Source organism: Hemicordylus capensis, chromosome 10 (genome assembly GCF_027244095.1).
Source record: "Hemicordylus capensis ecotype Gifberg chromosome 10, rHemCap1.1.pri, whole genome shotgun sequence".
Classification (NCBI taxonomy): Eukaryota; Metazoa; Chordata; class Lepidosauria; order Squamata; family Cordylidae; genus Hemicordylus; species Hemicordylus capensis.
Window position 1 is genome coordinate 11,843,482 of NC_069666.1, and position 19,263 is coordinate 11,862,744.

The 19,263-nt window shown below is 45.3% G+C and overlaps 1 protein-coding gene across 1 annotated transcript in view; it reads left to right on the forward strand.

The window, feature by feature from the left end:
- Window positions 1-19,263, forward strand: part of ATP8B4 (ATPase phospholipid transporting 8B4 (putative)) — a 103,732-nt gene that overhangs the window by 50,922 nt on the left and 33,547 nt on the right. Inside the window, 1 exon segment of the mRNA XM_053272501.1 lies at window positions 13,082-13,285. Coding sequence (XP_053128476.1) covers window positions 13,082-13,285 — 204 coding nt within the window.

Below are 19,263 nucleotides of genomic sequence, written 5' to 3' on the forward strand. Positions count from 1 at the left end.
ACTCTCTCCCCTTTTAAGCTAAATTCCCCACATTTGCTTAAACTGAGGGTGTTGACCAATCATTCCCAAGGCAGTTCCATCAACAGTACAGGCTGACAAAGGAAGGAGAACTACATTGTGTAGCACACACATGTATCCAATAAACACAGTAACACAATTCCAGACTAAACAACGTCTGGAAGTGCCCTTCTATTCCTTTTGGCAAGAGAGATATTTGAAAAATATTTTTTTAAAAAACAAAAAACTCAGAAGCCATAAAGTGCTGAATAAAACTTCTGATAGTCATACACTGGGATTTTGATGCTTGTTGGCTTTCCTGAAGATTTACAGAAGCAACTTAGATACATGGGAAGCTGCTTTATATTGAGTCAGACACTCCATCTAGCTTGGCATTGTCTACTCTGATGGGCAGCGGCTCTCACTGACTTATATTAATTTTTTGTAAAAAATTCTTTTTACCTGTAGCCCCTTCAGGGAGCTTCCTAAAGGCTGTGGGGGTTTGTGTGTGTGTCTGCAAAGGTTCTTCCTCCCCCCACCGGCCTCTTAATTTACTGCCGCAGCCCGTCCCGCGCTGATTTTCAGGGCTGTTTGGGCCTGCAAAGATAAGTGCAGCAGCCATTTTAGAGGCAGCCATGCATACTCAAATGGCCTCTGCAAGTCCTGGAAAGGCCTAGGGCCTTGCAGGGACCATTTGAGCATGTCTGGTGGCCATTATAATATATATATATTTAAATGGCTACCAAAAACAAAATGGACACCGCATATGCTCAAATGGTCTCTGCAAGGCCCTAGGCCTTGCCAGGCCTCACAGAGGCCATTTGAGCATGTGTGGTGGCCTCCAAAATGGTTGCCACGCCGATGTTTGCAGGCCCAAAAATCAGCCTGGGATGGGCTGCACCAGTAAATTAAAAAAGGTTGGCGGGGGGGGAACCTTTGGAGATCCCATCCCCATGGCCTTTAGGAAGCCCCCTGAATGGGCTACAGGTTAAAAAAAATTTTTTTTGCAGCATGGCACTGGTGCCCCCTTCAAGTGGTGCCCGGGGCACGTGCCCTGCCTGCCCTACCCTATATACACCCCTGATGTCCAGGTAGGGCTGGGGAAAATCACTCCCTGAAACCCTGGGGAACCTCTACCATCCAGTGCAGAAAATGTGGCAAGAAGCCATGTCATTGGCTCTGCTGTCCACATGTTTTCTTCATTCATAATGTTACCCGTGAATCTAAGCATTTCATATTGATCTATATGTATTGATCCTAGGGTATATAGTTAATGGAGAACTGAGCTCTTGCTACACCATTTGGATGGTAGCTGAAGAGAGCAAGAGTCCCCTCCATCTTGTATTCCTGAATGTGTGTCAGTGGGAAAGAATCTGCTTAGTATGCTTTGGTTCTCTTACTCTGTGCCTTGCAGACCTTGTAACTTGCAACATAGTATGTATTCTCTATGCCTTGCTTTGTTCTGGCCTACTGGTCAGGAGAGGTGATGATGCTGGTATCTGAACTGCCTCCTCGAAAGCTGCATAAGCACTCCTTTAACAATGGTAGTATTGTAAGCCTGTTGGCCTAATATGGAGTTGTATGGCCCGACTACCTGGCTGGCTTGTGAATGATGATGTATTCAGATGTATCAATTGTTGTATAAAAGCTTTGGATAGACACCATCTTAGGTCCATCTTGTCTTTGGTAGCTATCCCCTGGACGGCCACTTTGTTAACTCTGCAGAATTCAATAAAGCTTCTTTGAACTATAAAGTTTTCCCCTCCTTGGTACGTACAAAATTGGCTATCGTCTACCAAGTAGATAGTAACCCATTGGTTAACAATAACGTCCCAGAATGGCACGGGACTCGCATGCCACTATGGAGGAGTATGTATCAGCCCCTTGACAGTAAAACTGATTACTGATTTCCAAGGCCCAAATTTGGAAAACTCCAGAAGCTAGTCACCAAAGAAGCATCTCATCTGTTAAACATATTTTTTGCATGGCCAGCAGGGCAGGAAAATCATTAATGTTCCTGTGGGGTGGGGTCAAGTTCCTTTTAGCATTGTCCTGCCCCTATGTAGCCTTAGCAATGAGGATGGAAGGATTTGTAGAGTGGGGAGGGTCATGCAGGCGGAGACATCATTCTCATTTTCCCCCAACCAATGATGTGGCTGATTTCTAAGCCAAAGCATTTTACTTTTGATCACTGAATAAATCTTGACAGTTTTTGGCGTACATTTTCAAATAATACGTGAATCAGAAAGGTTTGTATGAGAGAGAAGTGACATTCCACTCTTGGGCAAGAACTTCTTTCTGCCCACGTGAGCTGGGAGCGGAGAGGCAAGAAGAGAAAGTGGCTGGCAGGGGTGGCCCCTTCATGAGGCAAGGCGAGGCCGTCAGCTCAGGCAGCAGATTCCTGGGGCTCCATCAGGGTGGCGAGATGTTGCCACTGAGATGTTGCCACTGAAGCAGCTCATCTGATCCTCAAAAGTTTTCCTAGGTGTGCAGGGAGAACTGAGGAGGCCACCCTTGTCTCCCCACACCCCTTACAAAGTTTGCAAGAAGCACGAGAAGAGGCTGCTGGCAACCTTCCCTCCTCCCTGCCCCTCTATGACACTTTCAAAGCATGTAAGGATCAGTTTTAAAATGGGGTCTGGCCCCCACCAGGGGCATGGGGCAAGGCAGCATTTGGCACCTCACCTCAGGCACCACAGTATCTTGGGTTGCCCTGGTGGCTGGCCTGCTTTGACCTTATTTATTTATCTATCTATCTATTTATTTATTTATTTGAAATATTTATACCCCGCCCCTCCAGTGCAATACTGCTCATGGTGGCTTACAACAACAAGATAGACACAGAGACAAGTAATAAGATGTAAACAATTATTAGGTTCAAATTAAAACTGAAAATTATAAAAAGCTAAAGTAGCTAAAGAACCTGCCAGATATAACAAAATAATAATGATATTAAAAAGCCTCCTTAAAAAGATTTGTTTTAAGATGTTTTTTAAAAACATTGAGGGAGGGAACATGGCAAAGCTCTTCAGGGAGGGCTATTCATTCATTCATCCATTCGATTTCTATACCGCCCTTCCCAAAATGGCTCAGGGTGGTTTACACAGAGAAATAACAAATAAGATGGAAACCTGTCCTCAAAGGGCTCACAGTCTAAAAAGAAACACAAGCTAGATACCAGCAACAGTCCCTGGAGGTACTGTGCTGGGGGTGCATAGGGCTAGTTACTCCCCCTCTGCTAAACAGAGAATCACCACATTAAAAGGTGCCTCTTTTGACAAGTTAGCAGGGGTTCTGACCTTGGGTTCCCTCTTGGGTTGGCTTGGGTCCCTTTTTTTTTTTTTTTGCTATGCCTTTTGCCACATGGCTCATCAATCTGGCTCTCATGTCTCCTGAGGTGAGGGCTGGTGGGAGCAAGACCCATCCCTGCACAATTCCTATGGTCCATCCCTGGACCATTTAAGGAGACCTGAGTTGGGCCAGGACTTGGGGTTCAGTGATCTTGCTGTAATTCAGGGGAAAAAAAATTGAATGATGACAGACGTCTTAATGACAGAAAAGCAAAAATCTATTCTAGTAGAAACATTTCCACTTGCATTTTCAGAGTTATTTGTAGACTTTCCAAACAACTCCCTCCATGCCACTAATGCTATTTGTTCAGTCAAGTTAAAGTGCTTAGAAAAATACAGCTTGAACCAAACATTTCTGAGAATACTTGCAGTAAGCACTCTCTCATTAGCTACTAAAACAATATAAAGTCTCCCTGCCACCCCACAGCTTTTCACATATTTGCTTAATATAGGATTGCACTGATGTTGGGCCAAATTCTGAAACTTGTGCTGTGAACTCGGATCTGCCACTAAACACTGCTTCTAGTAGGTGGCAGTAGGGAGTGACGTCACCCCAGAGGGACTTTAAGGAGACAGTTTGTCTTAGGAATGTCTTCAAGAACATTCTGGCACGTACAGGGAATCATATGTAGTGCCAATCCCAGTCAAGGGCAGTGTAGAAAGGGTGGGAATGCTTCTCTGCTGAATACTAGCTTTAAATCTGCTTGGCCTTTGAGCTCTGTGCAAAGAACAGGGAGAAGGAGCCGCTTTGCATGGTCTGATCTCCTGTGCATTTGGGGGATTTCTGAAGAATACGCACCTTTACATATAGCCAGTCCTTCTAGTGGGCAGTGTCTGTGCTACAAACCACTTTAGTGAGAGTTATTCCTTCTTCCCAGAGAACACTGGTCCCCTGCTAACTTGGTTCCCCTGCTAACCCCTGCTAACTTGGCAAAGAGGCACCTTTTAACGTGGTGATTCTCTTTATTTAGCAGGGGGAGAGCAACTGGCCCTATCCACCCCCAGCACAGTACCTCCAGTGACTCTTGCTGGTGTCTATCTTGTGTTTCTTTTTAGATTGTGAGCCCTTTGGGGACATGGAGTCATCTTATCTATTTATTATTTCTTTGTGTAAACTGCCTGAGCCATTTTTGGAAGAGCGGTGTAGAAATCAAATGAATGAATGAATGAATGAATGAGCGAGCAATGTGAGCTGTCTTTTTTCAGTCTCCTGTGGAAACTCTCTAGAGGATAGAATTTGAGGATGGCAACATACAGCATCTGAGGCACACTTTTCTTCTCTACCATCTCTTACGAGAAGCCCTGATATCCCAGAAGGAGAGTCAAGCTCTTATGAGCCCAGAATGTACATTTGATAATGTGGTGACAAAAAACAACAACGCTAAAGGCTCTGAAACAAGGCATTAAAAAAGTAAAAATGTTTCTAATTTCTCACATCAAGCTTTTTAGTACCCTGACTCAATTCAAAACTTGCAGACTAAGATAAGTATAATCAGTGTGGGCTGGTGACGGAAGTCAGCATTGTTGGACAGCTGCCAAAGGTCCAGGCCACTGCTCATCCCTCAAGCCACCTCTGTCCCCAAAGCCCTTGTGTGGTGGTGGTTGAGTAACTTTCAGCCAAGAGTTGCTCCATTATGTTTCCTCTCTCCCTTCCTCCATCCATCAAGGTGATCTTGGAAATGAAGCCTGGGTGTTTTTCGCCCTGGACTCTTAGCTCGCATCTCCTCTGGAATGGAGGGTGTGCGTTCATATATCAGCCAGATTAACCCCGAAGCCCCTGCAAGCTATCAGGAACACTTCACACACAATTCGGGTTTTTCATTGTGCATTAGGGTGTAGTCCAATTTATTTCTGGGATTTTAAAAATCCACTTTTTGCATTGGTTTTGGGGGGCTACTTTAAACTTGCAGTAAAGCCTGCTGTGTGAAAAATACCCTGGAGGAGTCTGGTCCTCCCTTCAGTTTATTTGGGCTGACTCTTATTTTTGGTGCCATATGAAGTTTTGATCCATCTTATGTACTTATTTGGTTAGACAATAGCATAATGCATTGTCCAATAGGATGTGGAGCAAACAGGTACAATTTTGGTTTTACACTTAAATAGGTAAGTTGATTGTGAGGCCTTTGGCGACAGGGAACCATTTTATCTATCATTTATTTCTTTTTCTGAGTGAAACTCTTTGATAATTTGGTTGAAGAGTAGTATATACACTTTTCAACATGGTACAACAACTAGTACTAAGTTTGAGGCCAGGATAATCATTCTGAAAGAAAACCTGATTGATTGTTCATCTCTCATTTCAGATTTTTGGACTTTTGGTATTCATGGGAATTATTCTGGCAATAGGAAATTGAGTTTGGGAGGATCAGGTTGGGATCAAATCCAGAATTTACCTGTACTGGAGTGAAGTGGTGAATAGTTCTATATTTTCAGGGTTTCTTATGTTTTGGTCCTATATTATCATACTCAATTCGGTTGTGCCCATTTCATTATATGTGAGGTAAGATGCCAGTTTTCCCTTCAATGCATATTCATCCTTAGGAGTGTAATCCTGTTTTTCCCCTGCAGAGGGTGACTGGGTAGTCAAGCTTCTGTTACTCAGAGCAGCTGTACCAGTCAGCTGTTTATCATGAGCTGTACATCTGTTCACAGTATTGAGAGTTACTCTTTAAAATGGTTTTATATTCTTCTGTCTTGGGTTTTTGTATAGTAAAGAGTGACTCAGGACATTGCCCATGATAAAATGGGTGGGGGAGACGTTTCTTACATGTCGTCCCAAGCATCTTGATATATGAAACATTTTCCTTGAGTTTGGGAGCTTTTCTGGGTGAGCTAGACTTCTAGAATTAGTTCCTGAATTGATTAGTTCCTCATCTCTCATCGCTGAGAGGTGTGGCATGCTGTAACCTTTAGCTGTGATGTCTGTATGTAAAAGGTAGCAGAATTTTACATATCAAATTTGACTTAAAGTAGTCAAGTGTACAGAATGCACTCTATATAAACCCCGCATCCCTTGCCCTTGGTCTGCTCAAAAACTGCAAATGCCAAGCAGTGGATAATGTTGCTTCCTGCAATGGCATTTGGCAGTAGCAAGCCCCACCACAAATTGCCAATGGTGTTGTGGTAAGAATAGGCTATTCTGAAGCTATTTCCTACTGAGTCATTCCCAGTTATGAAGATTTTTTTTAGACTGTTCTAATCTGAAACAAAGGCTATTTCTGCTCCGAAATTTAACACAGAAAAACATTATTCTTTCTCCTGCTACATACCCCATTATGGGTGTATGTATGTGTGTATGTATGTATGCATGTATTCTATTACATTTCTGTAACACATCGGGGATGCTCATGGTGGTTTACAGTTATGGTCTCTGAGATCCAGTGAAGATGACCTCTTAATGATATGCCCATGCATCAAATTTGGGCAACAAGGACATAAAGAGAGACATTTTCCAAGTCTAGCTTGAAGTTCTAGAACTTTCACCCAAGGTCCAAGCCTTTTAGTCACTGTAGGACAGGGCTGCTCTACTTTGGCCCTCCTAAAGATGTTGTCCTACAACTCCCATAATCCCTGGCTATTAGCAACTCTAACTGGGGATTATGGGAGTTGTAGCTGGGGGGCCAAAGTTGAGCAGGCCTGGGCACTTTCCAGACTAGCTGCTCATTAGCAGCAAAATGTCTCCATTTGGGCAAGTTGCGTTCGGGCCATAAACAGCAGGGGGAACAGTCTCACAGCAACTAACAGAAAAAACCAGCAACTTTTTCACGCCGGATATACAACGTCCTTGCTCTATGTCACAGCGATTAAATTCGCAACAAGGCATTGGAAATGTGAACGGCACCCTGCTGTCCGTGAAGGGACTGCGGTGTCACGACGCAGGAAGTGTGGAAGCTTGCACACTTCCGATACACGTCCAGACCCCGTTGTAGGGTCTAGTCTGGAAAGTGCCGTGCTGAGCCCTGGAGATCACTGTTAAATTTGGAAAGGAAGGTTGGGGAATCATCAGTGAATTGTGTGATAAATATTTATTCTGTTCCACAGAGGTGCTTTTAGTGGGTCTTCAAGCTGGAGGCCTTGGTCAACCCTATTATAAGAGAGCCATTACTAGAGACTAGACCAGTGTTCATTGTAAGGCCCAGGGACCACTGGTGGCCCCCATCAGCCCTAAGCGTGGCCACCTGATTAACTGCTTGTTGGGCCTGTGTGAAGCTTTGGCCAAAGGTGAATACCCGGCATAGTCCCCCTGATACCGTGCGGAGATGACATTCTTGCTGTGCAGTGCTGCATTTTGCCCAGTGCCAGTGGGGTTGCTTTAAGGAAAACTCTTGAGCTCATGCACCGTCTTGGAAGGCGTGCATGGAGTGCTAAGAGGTGTAGCCCTTCCCAGTGCTCTCCCTATAGAGCTTTTAAGAGAGGACTCCGTCTCTCATATAGGGCCCTCCCAGCACTGGGGAAAACACACACTGGGTGGAAAGCACAGTGGGAAATGACTCTCACGTTGAAGGTTTGTTTGTTTTTTGCCAAATTGGCCTCCACTTGAAAAACAGTGAAGATCACTGGAGTAGAGTGACAAGAGATAGGGACAGAACCCGAGACCTACCTTTAAATCTTCCATCATACTGTATTTACCTGAATCAAAGACTAGGATTTCCCCCACAAGTTCTTGGATGTTAGAAATTGGGCGGTCATCTTAAATTCAGAGTGCTGTTCCTTTTGGATAAAAACAGGTATAACCTCTATTTTTTAACGTGGTCGTCTTCTATTCAAATAATAAATAATAATCATATTCGGGTAAATACGATATGTGTTCATCCCTCTCTGTAAATACTGAAGGTAGATTATATGTTACAGGACAGGGTAGCTCTGGGTTTGAAAAGACTGAATACAAGTGTTCTAGAGTACTGTAATATTGAATATATATTTTATATTCAAGGAACCAACTGTTTGCTTGGCCTCCTTTTATTTGTATGGTATACTATAAAGCATCCTGACAAGTGTTTTCCATCTGTGTTACTTTCAAAGCATGGAAGTGTTTCGGCTTGAGCACAGCTACTTCATCAACTGGGATCACAAAATGTGTTATTCCAAAGACGATACTCCTGCTAAAGTTTGGACTACAACTCTCAGTGAAGAACTGGGACAAATTGAGTACATTTTTTCAGACAAAACTGGGACTCTCACTCAGAACATCATGACCTTTAATAAGTGCTCGATTAATGGGAAAACATATGGTAAACTGGTGTTTCTTGAGTCAACCAGTATTATGGTTTAAAAAGCATTAAAAAGTTCATCTTTCAAGGTTTGTTTGTTTTTTAAAGGATGGCGTTCATGCTCTCTCCTGAACATGAGTACAAGGAATTCTTGCCTCTCTTGGAAACAAACCTGAGAGTACTAAGGTGGAGAGAAAGAAGGAGAGGCGGGATGCTAACTGAAGAGCGTGATAATTGGGACAGAGGGAAAGGGACTTGGAGGAGACAGGAAGTAAAGCTGGCCCTCGTGTTGGCGACTTCCGTTCATATCCGGAAGACAAGGGCAATGGGGCGGCAGGGAGGTACGCATTAAGAAACATGGACGCCGGCAGGGAAAAAGCAGCGGGAGGTAAATGCACCCTCCCCTGCTCTTAAAGGAAGACCCCTGAGGCTTTCGAACCAGTTCGGAGGCCCATAAAGGGCCTCCGAACCAGTTCCGTGCACATCCCTAATGCTGGGGCCCTAAAGCTGGATTCTGCTTGTGGCATGTTTGCCAAAACATTTGCCACCATTACTACAGGATTAATAGGGTATTTTTGCATGCTGAGGTCATGTTAGCATAGCAGTAGCACTCCTGCTTTGCACCCAGAAGGTCTCGGGTTCAAGCCTCAGCATCTCCGGTGCAAAAGAGATTTCCGGTATTAGGGCTGAGAAGGACTCCTGCCCAGGACACTGGAGAGCCACTGAAGTCAGGTCCAAATTAGATGTGATGTTATATGAGTCATAGTTTAGTTGGTAGTTTTTAAAAAAATCTTAAAATAACTTTATAGGAACCCAAACTGGAGCAGAACGTTTTGTCTTCCCACTGAAAATCACCCATCCTGGCTGATATTTGTCTCTGAAGGTGCAATTTGCTGCAGTAATGCCTATGAAGTTCTAGCATTCTGGGAGGCGGGGGGGGGGATAACAGTGCGGAAACAGCTCAGAATTAAAGGGTCAAGCACCCTCCCAAACTAAACAATGATAAGTTTTAAAATTACATCTTGTCTGGCCATCAGACTAGACAAGACTATGGTGGATAGGCGACTAGTCTGACTCAGTACAGTAAAAGGTTATTTCATGTGGGACGTACATTAGCGTATAATATGAATATAAAACTCATGTTTGCAGAGGTGCAGTGTTCCCTCTGCTCACATGGTTTTTGATGTCTGCTCAGTTAATTTTAGATCCCACTCAGGTTAAACAGGAAGGCCCCACTCTGATGCATGTGCACACACACTGCCTTGATACTGCTGCCCAGAACAAAACTCATTCTGCACACAGACGAAAAAAACCTAGAGAGAACACTGCAGGGCCGTGGGGAGCTTGGCCACGGCTAGAGGACAAAGTCCTCTAAGCTTTACCATTGTGTGTGTGAAGTGTTAACCCACAAGCCACACCCCCTGCATCTGATGTCAGGTGCAAGGGGGTGGGGCCAATGCTGAGAATGAGGCCCGTCAGCCTCGGGATCGCTGACTGGGAGCTGCTTTACCTGCCTTCTCAAGGAGGCCAGGAAAGGAGCTCCCAGTCAGCGATTCCACAAACCGCTGACTGGGGAAGGGAAGCTCTCCTTGGGCTGACAGGCCCTGTTTTCATCATTGGCCCTGCCCCCTTGCATCGGACGCAGAGGTTGGGGCCACTGCCTAGGAGAGGGTCTGTTTGGACCTTCTCCCATCTTTTTCCAGTCAGTGTTTCATTGAAACGCTGGCTGGCTGGCAAGTGTGTCCCCCGTCCCCCCCCCCCCGAGCCAGTGAGTGCTTTGGTCTCTGGCTGGGTGCAGGAGAGGCCAATGGAGTTCCAGTGCATCGACCTTTTGCACCAACTATTGTAATGACCACTAGGGGCATTGGGAGTAGAGACAGTGAGTAAGGGTCTCCCTATCTGTCCCTACTCTATGACCCCTGATCTGACTCTTCAGCATTTCCTGTGTCACACAATCCTTCCTTTCCTCCTAGAGAGTAGATGGAAACGTCTCTCTCTCTCTCCTTACCTATTCATTATGTAGTCCTTTAGATTAGGATTAGGTCTTTCCTATCCAAGTGTACTTAACAAATAAATACTTAGTATTTAGCTCTACAAGAATCTCCATGTGTTTGATCTAAATAGCTGCAACAACTAAACTATCTTCTGCTACCTACTCTGTAACTGGAGTGGGTGCTCTCTGCTGTTTACCTACCGGGGGTAAAATTAACAACCCCCAACAGGCGGCTGGGGGACAGTCATTGCCCCTTGCTCCATGGTTGCTATACCCCCGCTTGCTTACTTACTAGAATGTACTTTCAATTTCTCTTCTGTATTCCACCTCACATTAGCAACATAGTAATAATCGTAATTAGAAGGCCCACAATTTCCCCCCCATGTAAAGTTGTAAACCAACATGCGTTCCGCCTCCCACACGCACTTGCCGCTGCCACGCACGTGCTCCGCAGACGTGACATGTTGACGTGTGACGTCTGTGGAGCGCGCGCGTGGCGGTGGTGGGTGCGCACGCGCGGCGGAACGGGCGCATGCATGTTACTGACTTCAGCACTGGCAGGCTAACAATGGGGGCAGGGAGGAATGCTGCCGCCCCAGAATCTTTATCAAAAAACACAGCACCGGAGGGGGAAGAGCGGCGGCGGGGGGGGGGGAGTACCACCCCCCCACCCTTAAAGCTACAACCCCCCTCCATGCCGAACCACCGGACCAGCTCGGAACTGGACCGGTTCGGAGGCCTCCAGCATGGCCTCCGAACCAGTTCGGGCACATCCCTACCCACAGCAAGTGTTCAGACAGACAAACACATGCACAAATGCGGTGCCCTGCCCTGCTCTGCCCAGGGTCCGCTCCTGCTGTGTGTCTTCGCTGCTCACCTGTCTGATGTGCATTCACAACAGCTGTTGGAGGGGTCAGCCTGGCACGCGCATCGGTCAGGTGAGTGGTGGGGCATGGTGCGTGGCAGGTGTGGACTCTGTGGAGCCTGACTCTGGCATGGGTTGGCAGTGGCAGTGGCCTTATGGATTTTAAAAAGTATAATCTCTTTCTTCCGCTCCAGCCAGAACCAGCCACCAAGTGTGACTTTGGTGCTGGACCCCATGTTCAGTTAAAACTGTATTCTGTATGTTACAGAATATAAATTTAAACCAAGGGTGGGCAAACTTGGCCCTCCAGCTGTCAACAGTTTGCCCACCCCTGTTTGAAATGAATGGGGGGTAGGGGGCACCCGAGTCATACTTTGCCTAGGGTGCCAAAAGTCATAGAGCTGGCCCTGTCTCCTTCCCATTGCTTCTCATTCCCTGCTGCTGTCACCATTTTCCACTCAGGAGGGTGGAAAGACACCCAGAGGCAGGGTTTCTGAGATGCTTGCTGGCCACCCAACTTCTTGTTCCAGCTTCAGAGAAGCATTTAGAAGTACAGTGATTGCATTTTTTCGTGCTATTTACATTTTCTGCAAAGGATTATTATAAAAGTTATGGCCCTAATAAACTCCAAGTAATATAATAAGTCTTTTCTTTTCATGCCCAGGGGCAAAACCCTCAAGTGAAAGCAGGTTTGTATACTTCTGGAGCTAATGGGAGAGGTTGTCAGTGGTGATACAGTTTATAAAGGCTTTTCAGGCTAAATCTTAAAAGGCAAAACAATAACAAACACTTGAGCTTTTTTTTGTCAAGCGAAGTGCAATGACACACATGCCAGGAGGCAGCAGCCAGGACATCACTGGCAGTCAGTTTTCTTGGACTTGTAGAGATGGGGAACAGAAACTTTTCCAGCTCTTGTCTCTGACAAAAGAAAATGACAATGAATTTTCATTCTCTTGCTCAATAATTCCCAAATAGTGGTCTGGGAGAAAATTGCTAGTGTGCAGGGACCTCAAAATGTCCACTCACAGGCAGTGTTCCTGTAACAGGGATTCCCAGATGTTGTTGACTACAACTCCCATAATCCTCAGCTGCAATGGCCTTGGGCTTTGCAGTCTTGTAGTCAACATCTGGGATACCCTGTTACAGGGAACACTGTTCCTTCTTCCACTTGGCCCCTACCAGGGGTGAAACATTTTCCTGCTTTGGATACGACTGAATCATTCAGTTATTTCCACTGCAAAGACACCTAATGGCGTAGTGGGGAAATGACTTGATTAGCAAGCCAGAGGTTGCTGGTTCTGTGGGAAACACCTATATCGGGCAGTAGTGATATAGGAAAATGCTGAAAGGCATCATCTCATCCTGTACGGGAGGAGGCAATGGTAAATCCCCCCTGTACATGACCAAAGGCAACCACAGGACTCTGTGGTGGCCAGGAGTCGACACCAACTCGACACAGCAGAACCCACCCTTTGTGGGAGGATTGCATCTCTGCACAAGTCTTTTCTCAGAGCTTTCCTCCAGTCAGGCCTGGCCTGGCTCTGAGGCAGACCACAGCTAGGCAATTACAGAGCAGACAGATCTTTTAATACCCAGACCTTTATTTTTATTTTTATTTTTGGTAAGGTCAACAAAAATGTCACGTATAGTCATGTTTTCTCTGTAGTAACTGGGGTTTCCCCTCTGTCTTGCTCTCTTCCACAGAAAACGATGCCACTGGATTTCTCATTTAACCCATTAGCAGACCTCAAATTTTGTTTTTATGACCACAGCTTGATTGAATCAATTAAATCAGGAGATTCAGAAGTACATGAATTCTTTAGGCTCCTTTCTCTCTGCCATACAGTCTTGTCTGAAGAGAAAATCCCAGGTAAGCTCATGAAAGATGCAGGGACTCATTGACTGATCAGGGAGTCAATGATCTACTCCCATGATCCCTGGCTACTTGGCCACTGTGACCGGAGATAATGGGGGTTGTAGGCCAACAACAACTGGTTTAGACAATATTTCATTACTAGAATTCTACTGGAGCAGGGAGGGGGAACCTGCACCCTGTTCCCTTTCTTCTTCCTTCCCTTTACCACAGCGTGGTTGAATTTAGTTTAGCGGAGTTTGATTTTTTTTCTATATTGGCTAGTGGCTAAAACAGAAATGCAAAAAGTATAATCCATAACAGAATCTGAATCTTACAGATCATTGCAATGGGCAAAAGGTCGGTCAGCCAAAAGTAATTGCTAGGAAAGAAGGTACCAGGTAAACTGGGAAGAGCCAGTGTGTGTTTGAGCTCCAGATTTCCTTGACCCTACTTGGGGAGGACCAGAGATATTCTGAGTTCAGTTTACATAGGAGTTGAGTTGTGGAGGAAGTGTAGAAGCCCAAGTTCTGCTCTTCACTTTAGCCTCCATGAGGCTTTACACACCGGGCTTCTGCCCGAATCTCCTTCAGAAGAGAGTGTTCATGTTGGGGGTTGTTAATTTTTACCCCCAGTCGGTAAATCAGCAGAGCACTAAGGAATGAGCGCACACTTCAGTTACAGAGTAGGTAGCAGAAGGTGGTTTAGTTGTTGCAGCTATTTAGAGCAAACACATGGAGATTCTTGTAGAACTAACTACTAAGTATTTATTGGTGAAGTACACTTGGATAGGAAAGACCTAATCCTAATCTAAAGGACTACATAATGAATAGGTAAGGAGAGAGAGAGAGATGTTTCCATCTTCTCTCTAGGATGAAAGGAAGGATTGTGACTCAGCACAGGAAGTGCTGAAGAGTCAGATCAGGGGTCATAGAGTAGAGACAGGTAGAACAGTTAGGGAGACCCTTACTCACTATCTCTACTCCCAATGCCCCTAGTAGGATAGTTGGTGCAAAAGATCGATGCACTGGAACTCCATATCCAACAGTTCATACCCCGAGCCAAACTTACCTCAAGGTCCCTTCAAGATTTTTGGACCCACTCCACACAGAAACCGGGCTTTGTGATGAGAATCACTACACTTATCTAGACGTATGTCCGGGTTTTTAAAATGCTGGTTTTAAGCTACTTTTTCTGAAAACACTGGAGCAAATGAGAGAGGCACTGAGGTTGAAATCATGAGCCTGATAAGAGGCATGCTCTCTTCAGAAATGCAGATCTATCTCTGCAGGGAGCTCTCTCTCCTTCTCCCACCCCCCATTGGCTAGAACGAAAACACTGACTGCTGCCATGTGACTTGTTTCAAAAGAAAACCGAGAGCAGAGGGGAGGGGATGTTTCCCTCAATGCTGTGAGTGTACTTTGAAGTGGTTTCGCTCAACGTTTACCCCAAAGCCTGAAGCCAAGTGTGAATAACTCCCAGCTAGAATCCGTGTGTGTGTGTGTGATCTGATCTGTAGTTCCATTCATTTCTCTCAATGTTCTCTCACTGGAGCTTTCCCAAATGCAGTTGTTACACTTAGGCTTGGCAGGGAGTTAATACAAGGGAACCATTTACAGGGATGTGAGGACAGGGGCAGAAGTGCCCTTCATACACCCAATGGCCTTTATTCAGCTTTGCTCCTGACGATTCACAGTTACTGTGCATTTGATGTGTCTTTTAAAAAGTTGCACTTTGATGCAGTGCTCAAAATGGCTTAAGTTTAGGCACTTCCTGTCGCAGTAAAGCCGCCCATTTTGGAAAGCTCCTGGAAGCAATTACGTTTCTGTACAGGAAGCCCCCAACTGTACAGGAAGCCCCCAACTGTACAGGAAGTCCCCAGCTTACAAATGGGTTGTGTTCCAGCAGTTGGTTTGTAAATCGGACATTCCTAACTTGGAATGCATATAGTTTCCTCGAGGAAAGACTTGTTTATATGTGTGGGCTGACATTTGTAAGATGGGAACTTCCTTAATGTAATATGTCATGGAGCTTTCTTTGCATGTACTGATGTTTGTAGCTTGAGGAATGTCTTATACAAGCAAAATGCCCACCACTTGGTTAACAGGTATATGGAAACGTGGCTGTTCTTTCTGTAGAAAAACATCAAAGGTGGCAAACAATCATTAGTTAAAGCAACAATGAAAAACCCAAATAAAACAAATTAAATAAACAACAAACTCAGCAGTGAAAACCAAACCAAACCCACACCTTACTTTAAAAGGGGATTAAGCAAATCATGGAGGGCAGGTCTATCAATGTCTGCTAGTCTGATGGCTTTAGTTTCACCTCCAGCCTCAGGGTCAAGTATACCAATTACAGGGGGAGCAACATCAGGAGAGGGGGCAGGCCTTCATCTCTTGCCTGAGGGCTTCCCAAGGGGATCTGGTGGGCCACTGTGGGAAACATGATGCTGGACTACAGATGGGCTTTGAGCCTGATCCAGCAGAGTTGTTCTTATACAGAACTGCAGCAGCAAGGGCCAAAGTCCAGGGCCTCCACAGCCTCTGCCCCACCCCCAGTCCTCTTTAGTGTGGTGTGGTTGCCTGGCAGAACATGATGATAGTTAATTTGCGGGGGTGGGGGCTCCGAAGGCTTTTAGGTCGGAGCTCCAAAATTACCTAGGTGCACCTCTGGAGAGAGAATCTGGGTAGGGCGCACTCACCTTACCAAGCTCCCGCCTCTCACTCAGTCACGCCCCCCTCCTACTACCATGCTGTTTATTCATATGACCACAGATTGGGAGCATGCACAGCTCCCCTACCTTGGCTGGGCACTCCTCCAACCCTGTCTAGGGTCATGTGAACTAGCCTAATGAATTCAAAATAAATAGGTCACCATTGCCGGCAAGATATAAGATTGTAATATCTTCTTGCACTATTTGGAAATGCTACAAATTCATTATGATCGCAAAGTCAATACATAAATATGAAATTTTACACAATGTGGTGGTCTGGATATGGCTGATATTTGGGGGGTGAGTACTGTTGTTGGTTATGGTGGTTTAAGCCTAGCTACTAAGGCATGCTTTGTTTTAACTGGATCACAAAGTGTTGTCCTGCTGCTGTGGCAGATCTGAAGAGAAAGCGATGGGCCATGCACTAGTGATTAACTCAGATGTAACACAACTTGGCTAGCACTTGTGCGTATCTGTTTTGAGACATGATCTCATAATGTGTAATTGTCTTGCTTTGGTTTGTATGGATTCAGATTTTTCAACTTCAGACGCTACAAAATCTTCGATTTATGGTGAAAAGCCATGCTGCTGATTTGATGCTGATAGAAGTTGATGAATATGTTTGGCTACAAAAAATGGTTGGGGACTTTGTGTTCGAAAGCACCGAGTAATTATAAATGAGCTCTATTGGCTTAATTATAAATGAGCTCTATTGTTCCAAAGGTACTTAAGTGTATGTGGTTTGTTTTTTTTAAAAGGCTCCTGAAGAATCAGATGAAATTTTTTAAAGACTTACATTATTTCCCCCCAAATTTTTGTACAAATTCTCACTGCAATCACTCTTGTTAAAATGGCACATGTAGTGTAACAGGTTGTGAGCCCTCAGGAAGCCTTAGATTGCTTATCTCCCCGGCAGACGATCAAGGGCTCCTTCTTTCTGGGTGGGTGGATCTCCCTCTCGGACGATTGCTACTACTGCATGGAGGGTCGTGGGCTGGGATGTGTCTTCCCTGCCTCCGGAACTCCTATAATGCACCATGCAAGAGGGCAGTGGATTATAGGGATCATCCCAGCACTGGCTGGGAGGCTACTCGTGTGTAGATGCCACTCGCAGTTGCGCGGCACTGACACACAAGCACTAAGCCCGGTTTAAGAGTGCCCTTACACCCCAAACCCAGGCTAAGCGGTAGGCTCCCTAAGTGAGATTGTCGCCCCACCTCTGGGAGCCGTGCAGCTCACATGTGCTGGCAAAACAGGGCTGGGCTTCCTTAACCCAGTTTCGCCTGTGCGTTTGAATAGCCCCAGTATGTTGCAGTTGGACAAGGGAGACCTGAATCCTGCTCATCCATGAAGCTCTCTGAGGGACTTTGGGCTACGAACTGTTTTTGGGTTCTGATGATGCACAGAAAGTAAGTAGGAAGGAACTATTTATGGTGAGTGCCCACCCCACCACTCACCTGTTCTTCTGCCCATGTCTACATCATCTGAACGTATCAATGGGTGAAGAATGTTGGGATGCCTCTGTCAACTCAAAAGCTGGTTTGACAATGTTGGGTGGTGGAGGGGTTCCAACATGCTAATAATCAGCACTTGTATAGTTATCAGGGAGTTTCTGTGTATCCCAAGCGGGGGCAATGCCTCCTCCCCAGCCCTGCTCAGGTAAACTGCTAGTGCTTCTCTTCCAACAGCCCCCCTTGGGATTTGGAGAAGGAAGGCGGATCCAGCTGCACGTGCACTGATCTCAGTACTGCCTTTCATGGTTCAAGAATGGGTGGGGTTGGCTTCTTCCTCCCCCGCACCCCACCCTCCACAGATGCTATTTGGAATTCATGTGCTCACCTTGGGAGCAGTATTTCCTATAATAGGGTATCCCAAGTGTTGTTGTTTACTACAATTCCCAGCATCCCCAGGCAAAGGTCACTGCAGCTGGGGATGCTGGGAGTTGTAGTCAACATCTGGGATTCCTTGTTATAGGGATCATTGCTTAGGAGTAGTCACTACTAGCCCCAGGTGAGCTGTAAATATAGGCCTGTCCCAAATTACTTTTGACATGTACTGGGGTTAAAACCCTGGCAATAGAAGCAGGTTCCAGAATTAAGCCCTGGCTTGAATTAATCCCCACTGCTGAGTCTGTCACACAAATGTGCTTCAGGAAGACATTTTATGTTATGATGACTAAACTTTGGTACTGAGGAAATTACTCATTTTTATCTGTTTATTGGCTAGATCTCATACAAAATCTACTGACCTTTCCACAGAGGCTGTTTCCAGCCATAAAAGGATAAGTTTTGATGCGTATTTACTGAATCACTTGAGTAGAATCTGAGTGCTTGGCTTCCAAAATCTCACTCTGTGTTTTGGAGCAACGAATGCCTGATTCTTACGACATTGAGAAGTACCCACAAGTGAGCGTTGAAGTTCTTCTCGTTACCTGCGCTGCACACATCAGACCTGGGATCCATTTGTGCTTTGCAGTACTTCTGTTCTCATAACATTAAAAACAACCAAATAAGCTTCTGCAGTTCCCATTAATTTCCATGGAGCTTGTGGGGTTTTTGTGGGGGCGGGAGGGAGGATCCACAATGGACTGTACCCGTTTAATCAGTCCTGCTCAAAATGGCTACAAACTCCTAATCCATAAAGGCCCAATGACAAAGTCCACCATGCTTGCCATGCCTACATCGTGTAGGTTGTCTAGAATATCCCACATATTACATATTTCCTTCAAGGAGTTCAGGGCAGCATGCATGATCCTCCTCACCCTCATTTTATCCTCCTGACCACTCGTTGAGATAAGCCAGATTGATGACTGGAACTGGGGATCTCAAATGGTGTTTGTTTGGTCAAAGTCTAGTGGTGATATCAGAAAAATATTGGCGAGGAGATATATTTTTGGAGGGAGTGGGGAAGTTTTGTCCCACACGTTGGGTTTCTGAAAGTGAAATAATGTTGTAGTTCACATTTAATGCTGCCATCCTAAACATGTTCTCTGAGGTAAGTCCTCCTGGTTTCAGTGGAGTTAACATTCAAGTAAGCGCGCTTAGAATTGGAGCCTTACTTTAATTTCCACTTTATGATTCAGTTGTATAACTTTGTGTGTTTTTGTGATCCATGAATAACAATGGAATTGAGATAACAACAGAAAATACTCTGGGCATGTGAAAAGTGTCTTTTCTTCAAGTAATGACAAGGATCCAGCAATGGTGGGTAGGTGGAGGAACAAGTTATTTGTCGGGTCTGTGTGCGGGTGGATAGTTGCCACCCGGTGGTGCCTATGTAT